The following is a 21,161-nucleotide window of genomic DNA, read 5'->3' as shown; positions in this document are numbered from 1 at the left end:
GGCCCAACTACTTCCCACCTAACATTTAGATTTACACAAGCGGGCCCATGGGCCTATCGAGGCCCAGAATAGCCCCAGCACACGAGAACGCTCGTGGAGGCTTTCACACTTTGCTGATTTCTAACAAAAAAGGGCATGAATACACACATGTTTATGAAAACGTGCCGAAGTCCACGAACACCAACCTTGGCACATCCTGCATTGGGTCTTAATCAACTTTTTCTTTTTCACCAACTTATCTGGTTCGCTCTATTTAAAGCCAGCTTCTCACCAATTCCCATATTAGCTTCTCGATGTGGAATTACTTTCAACCATTAGGAAAATTCCTTATTTTCTTATGACCACCTCAACCACAGAGTTCCAGTCCAACTCCACCTTCTAAACAGCTCAAACAGCAAAATAAATACTCCATTGCACATTGCAAGACTTGAACCTTAGACCTCACAGTTACACAATACGCCACCTTGCCACTCCACCACAGGCTCTTTCTGTGTCATATTTTATCCTCAATTAAATATAAGGTCTATAGGCCAAAGTCCAGGTTCCTTTAAAAGAAAAACCAAAATAAATTGCAAGAGCCAAGACTTGAACCCAGGCTCCCTTGCAACCTTAATGATGCCATAACCACTAGACCACAAACTTCCTTGTGTCATTTATTTACCACAATAATTTAAAAGGCCTTCATCCAAGCGCCCAGGGTTTTATTCAATTATTACCAAAATTTTTGCTAAAGCCCAGGTTTGAACCCAAGATTTCTCTAACACTTCCCAAGGCCATTAACCACTAAAGTAGACATTTAATTGTGTCATTTCCTTGTACAATTAAATGCTTATATACAACCTCCTTACGAACCCATACTAAAGGTCCAATACTTTTAGGCCCAAATTTGAGGCGTTATAGGAGTTGTACCAGGCAGGAGCTCAATCCCAAACTCAACTTCACGATTTGGAGGTAACCCAAGCAGCTCATCAAGAAAAATATTCGGCAAGTCTTTAACTATAATGATATCCTTAACAGAAGAAACCTTAGAATCTGAAACACCAATGTAGGCTAGATATGCCTCACAACCCTTACGAACCAATTTCTCGGCCCTTAATGCAGAAATCACATTTAACAAGTAATTCCGATACTCCTCAATTACAATTACCTCGTAATCTTCCGTAGTTCTTAGTACCATCCGTTTAGTAGCACAACCCAAGCTCATTCGATGTTTAACCAGCCAGTCCATTTCCAATATTAAATCAAACTCTCCAAAAGGAAGTTCCATCAAATCAGCTAAAAAGATAACCCCTTGAACCTCCAAAGGAACATCTCTAAATAGTTTACTTACCCTCACCAACTGCTCTAGAAGACTCAGTACAGTAACCTCACTTGTAGTGCTGTCAACCAAGATACCTAGAGTCTCAGACATAGTACAAGCTATATAGAAGTAAGTAGATCCTATATCTATCAGTGCAATATAAGGTACATCATAGATAAAGAATGTACTCGTGATAACATCTGGAGCATCTCCATCCTCTCGGCGATGTGCAGCATAAACCAGAGCTGGCTGCCTCGCCTCAGTATGACCCGCACCTTTGCCCGATGCCCTCTGACCACGTCCCAAACCATTACCACCTCTGGCCTGACCACGGCCTCTAGGTGGCTACTAAATACCCCTCAGTGGCTGAACAGTGCCCAAACCTATAGATTGCACCTGATGGGGCCTCTGCGGACACTCTCTGATACTATTTTCCAATGATCCACACCTCAAACAAGCCTCAGTCCTTTTCCAGCACTCTTCCTGATTGCGTCTCCCAAAATTAGCACAGGGCTGTGGTCCAACTATAGTAATAAGGTCCCCAACTCTGAACGACCCATCAACTTTGGCCTTTTTCTTAAGCCTCAAAAAGGAACTCGAGGGCTTCGAGTCTCTTTTGTTCCTACCTCTCTCTTTCTTACAGTTCTAGCAATCAGTGCGCTTCACTTCGTCGATGATCTTTGCCTTATCAACCAATGCAGAAAAATCTCGCTCCCTCTGTGGAGTAATTAGAACCCGTAAACTATCCTTGAGGCTATCCTCGAAACAAACACATCACTCGTACTCAGTTGCCACCATCCCTCACGCATAACGGCTTAATCGTAAAAATTCAGCCTTGTATTCAACCACTGATTTATCCCCTTGAGTCAGATTCGAAAACTCTCTCCTCTAGGCATCCATATAACTAGCACCCACATACTTTCCCTAAAAGTTAGTTTTCAAAAATTCCAAGGTCAATCGATCGGGCTGAGTGCCCTCTTTAACCGTAAACCACCACTTGTAAGCCTCATCTCGCAGCAGTGACACTGCACCCTTTAGTTTCTACTCGAGGGTACAGTCGAGATCATCCATGATGTAACATCCCTAACCCGTATCCGTTGCCAGACAAATAGGAACATTTAACTTTCATTTCACAATCATCAAAGCATCAGAGACCAGCATCAATATAATGTCCCTGATATAGGTCATCGAGACCTTAAACGTGCTTTAGAAATGGGGCATGCTCAAGCCTGACTTACAAATTGTAGGGTACCCTAGGGGACACACGGCCACCCAACATAGTCGTGTGTCATACACGTCTGAGACACACACTCGTGTCTCTGCCTGTGTGGACAAAAATAGGCCATTTGAATAGCCAACTTACCACCCCAATTTGGGTCAACCTACAAACACCGAACCAAGCATATTTACACAATAATTTCATTCAATTTCTAAACCAAACCATACCACATTCATGCCATAACATTATCAACCATTTACATGCTTATAAACTCAACTCAATTGTGCCAAAACATAAGATCAAATCTCATACCAAAACTTACCAAACTTACCATTTCTCACAGCCATTCATGAACACATCAAATAGATCATTTTGCATCACATTTCATGTACCAAAATCAAAACATAAACACAACCATGTCAAGCCATAACACATATCTAAATATAAACATTACAAATTCTATCCAAAGTACTTCTATCCTATACATGCCATACTTTACTATATACATTTTCAAAAGGTACCAAAATGAGATTCGATAGTGTGGTGACGATCCTCAACGATCCCCGAGCTCACGATAGCTTCGATATCTATAAAACAATACAAACACACACAAAGTAAGCTTTCAAAAGCTTAGTAAACCATATACGAATAAATTTATCATTTAAAGCATATCAACATCATCAAATTACTTATACTTTAGAGCCAAATACCAACACAAACTTCATATTCATATTCATATACTTGGATCATAGATCATCATTTACACATATACTTACCTTTTATTTCCAAATATAGTACACAATTCGAACGTACCTGAATCAGATATATATTCACTTATTCATTCATTTTCTCGGAATGACCGTTGAACCATTCAGAAATGTAAGGATACGCGGATAGCTCAGAGAACATATACAATGCCAACGTCCCAGGCGTGGTCTTACATGTAATCAAACATCGATGCCACTGTCCCAGACAAGGTCTTACACAAAATTAGATACGATGTCGATGTCCCAGACATGGTCTTACATGTAACACCCCGAACCCGTGACCGTCGCCGGTGTCGGACACGAGGGGTTAATGGGCCAAATCTTCTCAAGGTACCAACCAATTTGGCATTTCCAGACAGGCTGGAAAACTGCATCACTGTCGCCATAAAAATCATATCTCGAGTTTCAAAACTCGGAAACTGATTCCGTAAATTTTCCCTGAATTTAGACTCATATATCTATCCATGGATTTATTTCTAGAATTTTTGGTTGGGCCAATTGGTACAGTTTATTAGTTAAAGTCACCAATGTTACAGGAGTCGACTACACTGACCTTCGCGCGTTAAAACTTGAATATCTCTCTGTACAGGGCTTTAATACTGGTGCCGTTTGTTTCTAATGAAACTAAACTCAAAATGGAATCTGCACATATAAGGTATGACTTCTAATTCTTTCTGGATAATTTATAGTAAATTTTCAAAGTCACGACAGGGGACCCAGAAACCGTTCTGGCCCTGTCTCACGAGAACTTTAATATCTCTCAATATACTGCTCATATGGTCGTTTCGTTCCATCCATATTAAACTAGATTCATCAAGGTTCAATTGCATAATTTATTCACTATTTAATTCTACTTCTACTATTTTTAGTGATTTTTCAATCTCACCTCACTTCTGCTGTCCGCAACAGTTACTGCAGTAGACTATGCCAATTTCATGAATCTTTCCTTGGCCTTAATCATCCATCAAACATGACACAAATTATGGCCACCTTATCAAAATTAAAGTTTCTAAGACTCGTGGCTATAGGTTCTAGCATCCCACTCGACGACCACATAGGCCATTTTCACATGGCTTAAAGTTTACAACCCACAGTTCAACAAAATATAATAGCCTATACATGCCAAATGTTCTTCAACAACGAAGACAATACCAAAATATTTCAGCCGGTGTGATGACTTCAACGACGGTTCCGAGCACGCAACAATACGAGTCCAAGAGACCTAAAATGGGTGACAAGAAAACACCGAGTGAGTTTATAACTCAGTAAGTCATAAGCACTTTACAATTATCCATTAGCTAAATTCATCACAAAGTGAAACAATGAAACAAGGCTAGGTACTTCATCCATATCGGAACTATACCATAATTCCTCGGACCTTTCGGTTCAATCTCATACCAAGCCAGACATCCACATTTCATATTTATACGATAAGATATTTGAGGCATTTTCACACACTAACTCATTTTCACCACAATCACACAATTGCAATCATCACATAGATTTAAAGCTTACCAAGCTCAACCCCGAGCATGAACATATTGCCTAATCGTCATGAGCTCAAGGTACTTACCCGATTCGCTGTCCGGGATTAACTCGATAATGTCGCACACTCAGTGCCAATTGTAATACAAGAGCATATAGTGAATCCGCACACTTAGTGCTATATATTTTCAGCTCGCACACTTAGTGCTATAGAATCAAACTCGCACACTTAGTGCTGCACAATTTTAAACCCGCACACTTAGTGCCAATCTTGTCACCGTGTCCATTTATACCCGCACACTTAGTGCCGTGACCAATACCTTATGCATTTTGCTGCCTTTATACATTCAACAATGGCATCATTCCATACACATACATTTTCATTTACACATCAATTCATTAAACACAATTGCATATATATTATGATCATTTAAATCAATACCAAATATATGCTTAATGACTTACCTCGGATGTTGTCGCACGCTTTCAATGGCTATTCAATTACTTTGTCTTTCCCTTGTCCAACTTTGATCCTTTGAGTTCTTGAGCTAGTTCACACAAATTTAACTTATTAAAACCTCATTATGCTAGCTTATGGCGAATATGACAAGGAGTTTAAATGGTCATATGGCCACCCTTTTGCTTGGATACACATTGGTCATGCACATTTTATATTACATCAAGCAATTCAATACAATTCATTCAAGCATCAAGGAAAAGCTAAGGCCCTCAATAGGCTACCTAAGGCCGAATATACACATCAACATATGTATTCGTTCATGTGGCGAACATACACATTCATGTTAAGGCCGATTTCCACACTTGATACATTCAACAAGTAAGGTCGCTTGTATCGACTTAACACCAATTTGATTCAAGTTCACAACTAGGCTAGTATGCATATATACACTAGTAAATCAAACACTAACATTTGTACTTCACCTTACTAGCACTTCTCATTCAAATGACATGAACAACGAACATAGTTTCCTTTTATTTCCTACCATGGCCAAATGCCATACAACACCATACCATGCATCATTACAAGCTTTACTTTTAGCATGCAAATAACATCCACAAATCCACCTTAGTTGAACCTTAACTCATCTTCATGCCTCACCACCACAACATCAAACATCAAACATCAATGATACCAAGAAGACAACACCCATGGCGAATATCATCCCCATTTCATAGTAAAGGTTTAGACCGTGGGTTAGGTGGAACTCAAACTATCAACTAAAACATGCATAAATCTCATGGATAACATCAACATACCTTAGTCTAGCAAACTCCCATGGCTGATTTTCTCAAGCTTCCCCCTTTCTTCTTAGTACATTCGCCAAGCAAGGAGAAAATGAGAGAATGAACACTTTTTTTCTTTCTTTCTTTGTTTTGTTTCTCTCATGTACTGCAAGGGGGAAGCATCCACACTTTTTTTTTTTTTTTTTGCTATCATCATTTTCTTTTTCCATTTCTTTAATGCTAACTTTCTTATTTTATTGTTTCCTACATGCATCACTAGTCTAACATGTTGGAGACATGTTTCCACCCATAGCATGGCCGGCCATCATGCTTCATTTTGGCTAATTTGACATGCAAGGACAACACTTTCCCACATGTATTAATAGGCCACCTTACATTTGCCTAGCACATTTCTAAATTTTCTCACATAAGTCCTATTTGATAAAAATTCACTTACAATTAACAAAATCCAAACATGAAATTTTCACACATGCATATATACATATAATGAGCATCAATTATGATGGTTAATTATTATTATGACTCGGTTTAGTGGTCCCGAAACCACTTTCCGACTAGGGTCAATTTAGGGATGTCACATTACACATAAAAAGAAGTCAATGCCAACGTCCTAGACGTGGACTTACACGAAATCACAGATCAGATCCTATGTCATGACATATGTATCCTAACTATTCCTAGGGTTCGTACGGGGCTTTTCGGACGTCGAAACTTTGTCAATACTTTCTTGCATAGCATATATTTATCTCGGACATTCATTCATCAAAATTCAATATCATATGAATAATAAGAATTCAATTCAAACATGTTTATTGTATCGACTTACCTCGTACGGATTCAGATAAACTGAATCGGCTACTCGACGACTTTCAACTTTCTCTGATCTAATTCCGTATTCTTTAGTTCCCGATCTAAATCAATTCAAATTTAACTTATTCAATCACACATTCATTCAAAACAATCCATATACACACAATTAGGGCATTTTGCAAAGTAGTCCTCATATATTTACATTTTGACACTTTAGTCTTTAATTCACAAAATCACAAAATATACAAAATTTGCTTGTACACAAGCTTAGCCGAATTTTCATAGCTCTCATACAAGTCCATGCATTTCATTTATTTTACATTTTATTCCCTCAAAATAACATTTTCACAATTTAGCCCAAATTGCTCAAATTCATTAAAAATCCAAAGATAAAACATGTAAACCCAACATCACACTTTCATATTTCAACATATAACATCACAAAGCTCATGAATTTATCCATGGAACATTTCAAAATCATTAAAAAAAATCAGAAATTAAGGCATAGGTTTGATAGTATACGAAGCAACGATTACAAAAACGTAGAAATTATCAAAAAAACTTAAAACAGACCTTTAATCAAGCTAGATGTTGGCCGAATGCTTCAAACACATAAACCCTAGATTTTGTTTCTTCAATTTCGACAAACAAGATGATAAAATGCACAATTTCCATGTTTTGTTATAATTAATAAACATTTATATTCATTTTACCATTTTACCATTTTAGCCTTGCTATTTTTATTAGAATTCCACTATCTAATGTCCCACTATGTCATTTAATTCATTCAATGGTCAAATAACATCATAAGCACCTCACAATCATAAAGCCAAATCAAATAGGCACTTTTAACATATAACAGACAACTTTTACATTTTATGCGATTAGGTCCTTTTATAAAATTGAGCACACAAACAACCAAATTTTCAGACAAAACTTTCACATATGCTAATTCACACATGATAAGCATGAAAAATAATATTTAACTATTTTTTGGCTCAGATATGTGGTCTCGAAACCACGTTCTGACTAGGGTCAAAACCAGACTATTACACATGATCCTCTTTGTGGCCTCAATCTAATACTCAGCCACATTAGAGGCAACTCCAGCAATACCCCTAAAAATCTCAGCTCTATTAGACTGGAGTCGTTTCGTAACCGGCCCACGGCCCACAACACCAGTATTAGGCCCAACGACCCTCTCCAAAATCCATAACATAGCTTGGGATAGTGCGTTGTCCCCAGTTGCACTATCATGAGACTTAGTCTCAATCACAAGTGAAGCCAGTGCGTCTCTAGCTTCTACATTAGGCATGTGGCTAGATGATGAAGACCCAACTTGAGCACCTCCACAGCCTCCGTCGCGGCCTCTTGTGCCCCTTCCATGAGTACCTCTAGTGCTTATTATGAATTGTGTTTATCTTTACTAATAGTTTTATTTATCAGTTTACAGTTTCAGTGTTTATTAATGGATGTTTTATTGATAATAGTATTAGTAATTCAGAGTTCATTTTTGTTGATCGCAGTCTTACTTCATTTTTGTTGATCGCAGTCTTACTATTGTTTTTACTTTACCCTAAATAGAGTATTTCAGTACAGTCTACTATCTACAGTAGTCTCAGTATTTCAATTTAAACAAACAACAGTTTTAGAAGACTTATAAAACGGTCCCAGAGACTTAGTGTACCACACATTCAGCAAAACATTTCAAAATAATTTAAATCATTTGAAACAGTTCTTTTTAGAAATTCCAAGTTTTAAAAGAAACCCAAATCCACAGCCGAGTTTTGTAACCTAGCTTTGATACCACTAATTGTAACACCCTAAACCCGGCCTGGCCGTTATGGCTGAATCTGGTGATGTGACATTGATGTGTTTTTCGTAAAGTGAGATATCATTGAAAAACCCATTCTATATTTAACCTCTTTGTGATCTTAAAGATGATTTTAGGATGTCTCGTTCATTTCCAAATATAAGTCGTTTGGAAAAAAGTTAACCATATTAAAACGTCATTAATTTTCAAAATGTTATTTCTTGCAAATGCTTCTTAAAATAGGTTGCGTATTTGTGGTACTTTTGAAAAGCATTTATCTTTTTTGAAAACCTGTGTCTTCCTTTACTGCTAGCAGTTATAAATCAGAACAAATAAAAATCCAAATTAAACTAAAAATCTATAAAGGCCTTATTACAATAAAAATACCCAAAATGAAATTACTTATAATTTAAAAATCAAATATGAAAGTATGTGCGGTTGTTCTGCCACCTTTGAGTCCCTCGCAACACCGATCTACCTAAGTCCGAGGATTACCTGTACAGATAAACAGATGGGTCAGTTATGAAAACTCAATGTGTAATCCCATATCAAATAGCAAACAGTGAGCATATACAGTCTGGACCTAAGTCCATTTCAGTATTGGTTCAGTTTCTGTTAGGGCCTTAGCCCATTACAGTATCAATATTAATTTGGGCCTGAGTCCATCTCAGTGACAATAATAGTACAGATATGCAATCAAGAAATCCTACGCAACCAGCCTCTACACTTCATCTCCATCCAACCCTACACTCCAAGTGGGGATATAATCAACCCACCCATCCCTACACTCCAAGTAGTACCGACTACGACACCAAACAGTATTTGCATCAGAGATGCCAGTACAATACACTTCCTGCAATTATATTAAACCCATCCCCATGCCATAAATCATGCAACATGTCATGTGATATCATAATATTACGCATGTATTCAATGTAGTTAACATCGCATGCTAAAATATAGTCATACCTCACATAGGGGCAAAATAGTCATTTTATCAAATAGGGGGTCTAGGTAAACTTACCAACCCAACAGTAAGGCCACAGTCGTCTCGGGCAACCCGTGCAACCTTAACAGTCAAACAGTGAAAATGAGCCCACAGTCCATATTTCAGGCCCATGTGGGCCCACACAGCCCATAATGGCCTTGGCCATATGTATTACACAGCCAAGCCCAACAACTTCCACACGTAGTGTGGTTTACCTGTGTGGGGCCTACATGCCAGTAGAGCCCACACGGCCCAATTTAGCCACATATGGCCCAATACGGCCTCAGACCATGAAACCGCTCATGACCGGCCATGTCGTCAATACGGCCATGTTTAGTCACATGACCTACCTACACGGTCGCAAGCACGCCTGTGTGGCGTCGACATTCACTCATTCCAGCTTTTTTCGATTTCTATAGCCAGAGAGGCGTTTGTACACACCTGATGTGATTTAAAGTTAACCGGACTTCGAATATTCCTATACCTAGATTCAATTAACATGCCATTTAATCAGTTACTTAACTTATGTATCAAATGGAATCTAACGGAGTTCCAAATCGATCATAATAGCCACCTCCTTACCGAAAATGAATCAAAATCCCACCCTTGGTTCTTAGGAGACACACCAATCAACCTTGATCTCCATCTACACGAAAGTCACAAATTTTTTTTATTAAACCTATACTTGAATCATAATACAATCTTGAATGAACTGTACTTACCGCTCAACACTACCTTCATTTAGTAACTTATGATTTGTTACAACTGTAATATCCTAATTTTGGGCCTAGTCGAAATGGTGGTTTTGAGACCACAAATCTGTGATAGAAATAATTATTTTATAATTATTTTGAGGTCTATGATATGATTGCATGATTTTGTGAAAATTTTGTGAAGAAATTCTATGCATAAAGTGCTTAATTTGAAGTTAGGGACTAAATTGAATAAATTGCAAAACTTGTGTTCTAGAAGCATTTTGCATAAAATTGAATTAGATTATTAATTAGAGGTCCTTAAAGAGTAATTTGACCAATTTCTAAAAAAATCTGGACAAAAATGGGCTTGGAAGGGTAAAACTTTAAAGAATAGTAAAAAGGGCATTTTGGTCATTTAGGGGTAAAATGAATTAAAAGACAAATTTTAAAACCCAAATCTGTCCATCTTCAACCCCATGGACGAATATAGCAAGGAGAAACCATGGCTAGGGTTTTTAAAGCTTCCAAGCTCGATTGTAAGTCCGTTCTAGCCTCGTTTTTAATATTTTTTACGTTTTTGGAGTCCCGGTAACTTGATTTAGCTTATGCTAGCAATAATTCAACCTAGGGTTCATAATTGGAAAAATACCCATAGGTGAAATTTGTGTATTTTGGTGTTTTATGATAGAATATGAGGTTTTAAATTATGTTAGACAACTTGTGCTACTCGGTTTTAAGTGAAAACGAGTAAAAGGGCTTAATCGGTAAAAATACCTAATAGCCAGAAGTACATGTTAGAGTGAGAATTTGATGTTGCTATAGAAGGGAAAAACGGTCAGCGTGTCATAAAACATAAGAAAATAGGCTGAAGTTTAATTTACGAACTTTGGGGCAAAAGTGTAAATATGCAAAAGTTTAGGGGAAAAACTATAATTTTTCCAAAATATGATTTTGGGTCAATTTGAATAATGTGAGTCCTAATTAGACTATATTTTAAATGATAGAGCAAGGAAAACTGAAATTCGGGCTAAAATGGGGAAAATACCAAGTTGTGGACGAAATGGTAAAAGTAGCCATTTTTGCATACGAGGTAAGTTCATGTGTAAATGTAGTAGCATAATTGTCATTTTAAGCAATTTAATGTTGTTTATATGATATGATGCTGATTATTATCATGAAATATTATGCTTTGTGGTTATTGTTGAATAATATGTAATTATGTGAATTACTTGATGAGTATGAACTATCACCGAAGTATCGATTTCGATATTCCGTGGAAGACGGCAAAGATATGTGATCGAGGAAAATGCCCGTTTGAACCTTGGGAATAGATTAGAATACAAGTGACATGTCACTAGGATGGTTGAGTTCCGAACTCGTTGAGTTGAGTCCGAGTTCGTGAGATGTAACTAGGCATCCGAGCTCGTTGAGTTGAGTTCGAGTTCACTTATGGATGCGAACGCCCGAGCTCATTGAGTTGAGTCCGAGTTCGCTTATGGGCGGGTTACATGGTAGCTTGGCTACATATGTGGCACTTATGTGCAAACTTTCCATGTATCCGAATTATATTCCGATGTGTTCAACGGGTAAAGTTCTACTCAAATGGAGGAATACTCGAGATGAAAGGGACATTTTGGTAAGTGTTGTGAAATGGATACTTTGAACAGGTATGTACTTAACCCTCGGGTTGAAAACTCAATATAATAACAATATGGTAAGATGATAAATGAAAATATGATATGAATGTCTTGGTGATGATTATGCAAATGATGTTTTATGTTTGCTTATATGGTTATGTTACTTGCTATTTGCATGTGAACGTATTAAGCATTTATGCTTACTCCTCCTTTTCATTCCTTGTAGTTTTGACAAGTCAGCTCGAAAATCGGAACGTAGGAGGCTCGCTCACACTATCCGTATACCATCTTGGCATAATGGCTTGTATATTTTGGGTATGGCATGTATAGCATTATAATCATTTTGTATATATAGTCTTATGATATGGTTATTGAGTGGTATGGAAATGCTTGATAATGATTAGCCATTGGAATGGCTAATCATGATCATATTTGGTGTTATGTATGTCAAATTGCTAGCTAATCCATGGAAACCATGAAATAGATAAAATTTACCATAAAATAGATTCAGACAGCAGTAGTGACGTGAATTTGAAAAATCACTAAAAATAGTAGAAATGGAATTAAATGATAAATAAGTTATGGAATCGAATATTTATGAGTCTATTTTCATATGAAAGAAACAAAATAGGTATATGAGTTATATTTTGTGAGATATTTAAGTTTTGGTGGAATAGGGTCAGAGTGATCTCTGTATCCCCTGTTCTGACTTTAAAAATTCACTATAAATTGTACAAAAACAATTAGGAGTTATATTTTACATGTATGAAATCCTTATTGAGTCTAGTTTTATAAGAAACAAACGTCATAGTCATTAAAAATCTTTACAGGGAGATATCTGATTCGTAATACACAAGGGTCAGAGTAGTCAAACCCTAAAATAGGGGAGGCTTTAACTAATAAAATGTACTAATTGGCCAGACTAAAAATTCTAGAAAAAATTATTAGATATATATATGAGTCTAGTTTCAGGAAAAATTTACGGAATTTGATTTTGAGTTTCGAAACTCGATATATGAATTTTTAAGCGACTATAATGCAGATTTCCAGCTTGTCTAGAAGTTTTAAAAATAAATTGTTTGAGCTGTTAAATTGATGAATTAAGTTTAGTAACACCTCAAGCTTGACTCTGGCGATGGTCTCGGGTGTGAGGGCGTTACAACAACAATACCTGAAACACTTACCAACAACGATAGAGCAGAATGTAATTCAGTGATACAGCGAACCAAGAACCAAAGAAGAGGATTGAATTGATACAGTAAATAGAAAGGGTAATGACAGTAAGAGGAAAAGAAATGGCGCTAAGAAAAGAGAAAAGCCAAAAGGGGAAAAAGTAAAGCAGAGACTTACCTACCAATATTCGGCCAAGGAAATGTGGAAGTAGATGCACAGTCTACTAAAGGAAACGGGGAAGAAACAGAGAAGGAAAATCGACAGGAAAGCAAGCAAAATGAGAAGAGGGATCTGTCTAAAAATAGAAAGACAAGAGAGGGGGAGAGAAGCAATATTCAGCCAAAGCACAAAGGGATAGGGTGATTGTCAAGAACCGATTGAAAGAGTGAAGCAAAGAGAAACGGCCAAAACAACAAGATGCAAAAGAAGGGAAATTGTTAGACCCAAAAGAATAGAGAAAGGAGCAGAGAGAGCATTCAGCCAAGGAGAAAAAGGGAAGAGTCCCTGACAGAATAGTAGGGGAAAAAGAGCAAAATGACAAGCAAGGGACCTGAAGAAAAGTACAAACCCGAAATAAGAAAAAATGAAAGATGCAGCAAAACTCCCTAGCACAATTTGGCCTCCAAAGAAAAGAAAAGAACCAAACGTTGACAACCACCAAAAATGGAGAGCAATTGCCAACCCAAAGCCGAATTCTTGAGTGACAAGAATCCCAATAAGGCACCAACTCTCCCACAACTTCAAGTCCCCATATTTTCCTCCTAAAATTGCTCAAACCATCCACCAAATCCGTTGATCCACTCCTCAAAACTCTCTTCCAATCTCTCTACCATCTAATTTGAACTCCCCCCAAACTCTTTAGAGTTTCGGCTAAGCTGCACACTCCTACGACACTAGCAGCAAAATAAAACACACCTTGAGCATTGCAGGACTCGAACTCAAGACCTTCAGTAACAATGACACGCCACTTATCCCCTGGACCAGCAGGCCTTCCTGACATGAAATACCCATATTTATTTAAAAGCCTACTGACTAGAGACAGAGTTCATCCATTAAAAACAAAACTTTTTGCACAAGCCATGGCTTGAACCCAAGACTTCTCAGACTCTTCCTAGGACACTTAACCACTGAAGCAGACATGCATTTGCATAACACAAACATACAAAAAAATAAATACTTAGGATTTTTGGGGCATTACAGAACCATATTATTTTGATATTGTTTTGGCATGTATTTGGCTAAGTAAATGGTAATGATTTGAGAATTGGAATAGATGAAATTATAATTGTATGAATTGTGCATTTGGTTGATGATTTTGGCTACCTAATTGTATGATGAAATGGTACCATTTTGCCTTGTGTAGGTACAGAAGTTGGGGTGGCAAATTGGCCTTACAAAGGGCCTATTTGTGTCCACAGGGCATGGACACAGGTGTGTGTCTCAGTCGTGTGTGACACACGGTCATGGTACACACCATGTGTCCCCTAAAGCTCTCTTTAAAATCAAGTCAGTGAGTTACATGGCCTAGACACACGCCCGTGTCCATGCCCATGTGTGGCACACAGCTTGGGCACATGCCCATGTGTGGCCATTTCGATTGAGCACACGGGTTGGTACATAGTCGTGTGGACGGCCGTGTGACCCAAGTCAGTATACTCTTCAGTTTTCACACGGCTTGGCACACGGGTGTGCCTTCGGCCGTGTGATGCAAGTCAGTATGTATGCTCTGTTTCTACACGGCTTGATACATGAGTGTGTCTAGAGCCATGTGAGGCACACAGCCTATTCACACGGGTGTGTGACCTTTGTATGATTGAAATTTTTCTAAGTTTCCAAAATTTTTATATGTTATCAGTTTAGTCCCGAATCGCTTCTAAAGCATGTTTAAGGCCTTGTAGGCCCTTATAAGGGACAATGTGATAATGTTGAATGATTTATGAGAATGAATGCTTTATGTTTGGTAAATGTATGCTCTATGTTGTGAATTGATCAGTAATACCTCGTAACCCTACTTTGGCGACAGATATGGGTTAGGGGTGTTACATCAGGTGATTGATACCATGAAAGATACCATACTACTACATAAGAACAAATTGAAAGAGATGAATTTATTGAGAAATTGCTTAGTATTCTTTCTCTTCTTTAATCAATTACACTGTTGATGTTTATATACTTGAATATGAGTAACTGCTCCAAACCAACTATACACCACACTATGTAACTGAATGATAACAGACTAACTAACTGAATGATAATAGACTAACAGTCTCTATATTAACCATCTCTATACTCTAACAGGCGTAATGATAAAATTTGATTTATTGATTTTTTGTTAAATGGAAGAACAATTAAATTTAAGTGGTTTAACCCTAAAGTTAAGTGGTTTTAGAAAATGAGGTACCAGGACCTCATTTCTATAAATAGAGCCGGAAGTATTTTTATAAATATCTACAGAGTGTTATTAGGGTTGTATTAAAGTTTCGTTAAGAAATTTTAATGTTTAAATAGTTAATTAATTAAAAAGGACTAAATCATAAAGGATGTAAAATTTGATTACTATTAGATTTGAATGATTAAATTTCTTAATGAATGGAAGTAAATGGACTTGAGTGATAAACATACCATTTTTGAAAGGTGTTGGATGATCAGTGGAGTTATTTAGTTAAAAATAATGTTTATTAAATTATAAAACATTATATCATATGTTATAATGTTAATTAAATAAGAAAAAGAAAATAAAAAGATGATTCAATCATCTTCTTCTCATTTAGTCGAAAAAAAAATGGAGAAGAAACCTAGCCGATGTCTAGCTTCAAGCAACAATTGGTATGTTGTTTTTGATTGATTTCTTGTAATTTTTATATTTTTTAATCGTTGCAACCAGGTCCAACTAGCCCGTACCTTCATTTTTGAAACTGTTAAAGATTTTAAATGTTTCTATTGATGAATCTTTGTGATTTTAGATGTTAAATGATGAAATTGAGGTATTAGTTGTTATTTATAAGTATTTTGTTAAGTGATTTTGATGAATTTAATGTTTAAGGATTAAATTGTTAAAATATTAAAAATACAAGGACTTGTGTGAAATTGTTACAAATATGGGCTATAATGGATGCTATAAACATTTGAATGGTATGAATTTTCAAGAAAATTGGTCTATTTCCATGATTAAGACATAGAGACTAAATTGAATAAAAATAAAAAGTTGAGGCTAATTTTGTAAAAATGTCAAAAATGATTAAATTGCATAAAATGAATTGTTTTTACCGTCTAAATTAATAAATTGAATTAAAATTTTAATTTAGATCAAGAACGAGTGGAAAATTGAGGAGAAGAGAAAATTACCAAATAGCCCCTATACTTAGTCATTGTTGCAATTTAGCCATGTAAGTTCGTATGAACTATAATCACTTAAGTGTTGATTAAATTGAATGGTTAATGTGTTTTTATAATGTAAATGAATCAATATATATATGTTATTATGCAATTTAACATGTAAAGAAATGATGGAAATCCAATGAAGTTATGACGATTATCAAGTCTCGTTTGAACCTTAAGAATATATAAGATGCAAATGACATGCCACAAGGGCTACCATGTTTTGGGTGCTTGTCCTGAATGCCCTATCGATGGCTGAGGTCCTGCATTTGTTTCGGATGCTTGTCAGCTTATGTGAGTGGCATTGTGTAGCTTACATTTTGACTGTCAACTTGTTTGAGCAGACACATTTTATGGCTTGAGTGAGCAACTATGTAAAGGAAAAGGAAAAGAAATGGTTTTGACCATATGTTCGGCACACTTTATTTGAGCTTTCCCACGTATCTGATATTATTCTAAGTGGTTCAATGGGCCTGAAAAGGGAAGGAACGATAAGTGTTTTGGTGGACTATGTCATAAATCTATGGAAAGGTATAAATTGAAAATGGACAATGAATGTATATATATGTTTATAGAAAGTATGAACTTAAAGGCATTGTGTTCATGTAAATCTAGCTTATCTTGTGATAATTCAATTGAGTTATGTGTTATGTGCCAAGCTTATCATTGGATTATATCACACTTAATTGTAATGTTATACATTGAAATTATAAGAGTGCAAATAAAAGTATGCTTATGTTCATGAAAAGGTGGTATGAATCAAAAATGTATTTTCTAATGAAATGGTTTATCATGTGGTTGATGTTTATGCTTAGGTCTTGAATTTTGCAGATGAAATAGGTAAGAAAAGGTAATGAAATAGTAAGTTCATAATTTAGATGTAATGTGATGAAAAAAAAAAGATTGATGAGTTGAATGACGTACTTATATGTGAGAAATTTACGTATGCTATGGATGATTTTACATATGTCATGCATAAATACACTAATTCATGTTTTGATGTTGTTATTTAAGTTTATGCTAAGTAAATGGAATGGAAAGTAAATAAAGGGAGTAGTTCATAGTCTTAAGAAAAGGTTAATGATAGTGTAATATGTCTTATAAAATCCTATTATGTTAGGAATGAAAAATATATATGATGTTGATAGACTTACTCATTTGTGAGTTGATGGCTATGTAGTTGATAAAACTTGAGGCATTGGTTTAAGTTTTTAATTAACCTATAAAGTTCATTGTTGAAATGAAATGTTATGTTTAAAGTTTATACGAGCTTACTAAGCATTCATTGCTTAGTAATTAGTTTCCTTTACTTTTCAGATTATCGGAAGCTTGATCAGTTTGGAAACTTGTCAGAGATCTATTACACTATCTAGCATAAATATCAGTAGTTTTGATGTGTTCGTTAAGGTTCTAATGGCATGTATAGGTGGACTTATGGTTTATGTTAGTTGATAAGTTTGGCATGTATATGTGTTATTATGGTTGGTACACTTTTTGTACTTATGGTATCTTGTTGATATTTGATATTTGATATTATGGTTAGGTTGATGCATGTCTTCAATAGCCAATTTGCTATGTGAATGAAGTATTTGCAATGTGGCTAAGTATGGTATGTTTGAGATGGAAATAAGGTAAATGTGGTTTAATGAAATATGGTCAATTATGCATAAGTTTAGGTATATTAGTTTGATTGGGATTGAGGTGCCTATATGGCATATTGGTTGAATAGAGTTTGGTCATTTGAATTGGTCATTTTATGCATGTTTTGGTGTGCTTTGATGCCTTGGTTAAGAGTGTAAATGGCTTGTAGTTACATGCTTGAAATGAGTGAAGGAAATGGCTTGATTTTGGCCAATTTCTTGTCCATATGGCCTAAGACACGGGCGTGTGTCTTAGTCATGTGTGACACACGACCATACGACACGGGTATCTGTCCCCTGTAGGTTTTAAAGGTTTCAAGTCAGGAAGTTACACGGCCTAACATATGGCTTGGCACACGGACGAGTGGTTTGGCCTTGTGACTCGACTCAAAGAGTTAAACGGGCATGGACACGGGCTAAGACATGATCGTGTGTCCCAATTTGGAATGTTACAGGGGTTGAGACACGAACGTGTGTCTCTGCCGTGTGAGTCACATGGCCTGGCCACACAGCCATGTGACCTCTGCAGTTCCAGTTTTCTAACTTTTTCTTAAATGTTCTAAATGATTCCGATTTAGTCCTGAATTATTTCTAAAGTGTTTCTAAGGCCTCAAGGGCTCGATTAAGGGACGTTATGCATGTATATGAGTGAAGTATGCCATGTTTATGTTGAGGTATTAAATGTATGTTTTAAAGTTGTGATCTTATGGTAACGCTTTGTAACCCTATTCCAACGACAGATATGAGTTAAGGGTGTTACAAGAATTCTTATTTTTCATTTCGTAGAACCCTAGCATTTTGAAATAAATAATGTTCTTTTCAATCTATCAATCAATTTCGAATCTTTTACAAACTTTTTTGAAAATCTTTATAAATTTGATAAATCTTAAACATCGATAGGTAATTCTTGTGTTTTTGTCGATCGACAGACCCATTTTAGGTGACCCAAATCAAATTTTGATGTGAGGATAGTTGAATGAGACCCAGTAAGTCAGATGTTTTTTATGAGAAAATTGAGGCAAAATCAAACCTAACCTAAACCACACAGTCTGAACCCTTCCACACTGCTATGTGACCTACACGGCCTAAACTCATGACCATGTCTCCCCTAAAATCCAAAAATTACAGTTTTGACCTAGAATTTTATGTTTTGATCAGTTTAGTCCATGAATAGGTTCCACGTAATTTTTAGAGAGTTAAATTATGCAATTAGGTCCTTGATTATATATAGCATGTTAGAATCCATGAATGATTAAATTAATGTGGTATTATCCGTATCTATGAATATATGCATGAACTATAAATTGTATATGTGTTACTCTATATATTTTTTTGATCTTATGGACAATATGCCTTAAATTATTGTCGAGTTGAATGTATGAATATTCTTGAGTTTAGTATTGATTTTCCATGTGTTAGAACATTAAATTCTTTGATATATGATTGAAATCAATCGATTAGATTACATTGCATGGGTTGGGTTGATATGTACGAAGGAAGAACTGATAGAATTTCTACATTTAAATGTTTGTTGTGTACCCATAGTCATAGTAAATTCCAACTGCGATGGTCTCACTGTGTACCCACAGTAATAGCAGATTCCAACTACGATGTTTTATTGTGCATTCACAACTCTCTAATAGCTTTCATCTATGAGTAGGTTGTGTTTCTACAAACGTCGACATATTTCACCTGCAATTAAACTATAAACTGTTAGTGGTTAATCCACAAATTGGAGTGATGGTGGCAGGAGTTCTGGGGAACTCCCAAATATGGAGCGTAGTAGTGGGGGTAGGATAAATTTAGTTAAAATCGAAATTGTATGGCATCTTCAACATCATGTGCATAAATGTCTAAAAGTTATGTTATGAGATTTTTATGCTTGTGAATGATTTCATACTTATAAATGTTTATATTTTTTGTATGATTAACATGGGAAATTTTGAATATTTGATTATCTTGAAATTTGTGATTGTGAATTCTAATGCTTAAATAAGTGGTAGAATCAAAATACTGCTTTTTTAACTGATTTCAAAACTATTTGCAATATTATTTAATGCTTCCTAATAACTATTTGTACTGGTTTTATTATAAAGAAAGTTGCATTGAGCTTTCATAGCTCACCCCCTTTATTTTCCTTTTTTTTATCTAACCCGCAAAGTTAGGATGTGGGCACGACATCCGGAGGGACTCAACCTAATTCATCTTTTTTAATATTTTAAGTTTCAATATTATTCTCTAATTCTGTTAAAGGATTGTATTATTTATTTATGAACTTTGGCATGGGACATAGGATTTAGTTTTGAAATTTTATGTTGCATGGCATTCAATTGTAAATTTAAGTTAGGTTATCAGGTAATTATTATATGATAAACCCCGATTTTACTAAAAACTAAGGAAAATACCATCTTTTCTGCTGCTAGGTAACTAAATAAAAATTGAGCTTAATTAAAACAAGTACTCAAACTAAATCTTCAAAACAAAATTAAATAAACGTTTTAAAAGGATTGTTTTTCCAAAACTCTGATAACTTACCGAGCTACTGGAAACATGAAAATATACACATTTTTTCATGCCCTTTTTAACTTAAATTCATGCAAATCCAAAGTAATTCTTGTCGAAAATATATAATAATTATAAAATAATTAAATTGCACTTAAATTATTAACATGGTGAATTTTAATTAATTTTAAAATAAATTTTAATTAATTTTGAACAATTTTGATAGATTTGCACAAAGGGAAAAAATTGGCTGGGTAGACACTATTAGAAGCGCAAAATCGAGAAGCGATTTTTGAAGCATCGAGGTGAATTAAATTTTCAGCCAAAGATGGTCGAAATTATGAATATTAATTCTTAATATAATTAATTTTAAATTTAATCCAATTTAGTTGGGTTAAATAAATTATTATTAATTAATTATGAAAAGAGGCCCAATTGAGTTGAAATGAGAAAACCAATCCAATCGAGCACTGGGCAGCCCTAAACCA

The 21,161-nt window shown here is 35.7% G+C and overlaps 1 protein-coding gene across 1 annotated transcript in view; it reads right to left on the bottom strand.

Moving 5' to 3' along the window:
- Positions 1-874: 874 nt before the first annotated feature.
- The window catches only part of LOC108462257 (uncharacterized), a 29,666-nt gene continuing 9,379 nt past the window's right edge, over positions 875-21,161 (bottom strand). Inside the window, exons 2-4 of the mRNA XM_053030969.1 lie at positions 1,657-1,945; positions 1,148-1,446; positions 875-1,069 (exon numbers count right to left, since the gene is read on the bottom strand). Of these exons, the coding sequence (XP_052886929.1) occupies positions 875-1,069; positions 1,148-1,446; positions 1,657-1,945 (783 nt within the window). The remainder of the gene's footprint in view (positions 1,070-1,147; positions 1,447-1,656; positions 1,946-21,161) is intronic.

This window comes from Gossypium arboreum, chromosome 7, assembly GCF_025698485.1.
Source record: "Gossypium arboreum isolate Shixiya-1 chromosome 7, ASM2569848v2, whole genome shotgun sequence".
Lineage (NCBI taxonomy): Eukaryota > Viridiplantae > Streptophyta > Magnoliopsida > Malvales > Malvaceae > Gossypium > Gossypium arboreum.
Note: the sequence above shows the minus strand (reverse complement) of the source record. Positions and strands in the feature narration are given on the sequence as shown.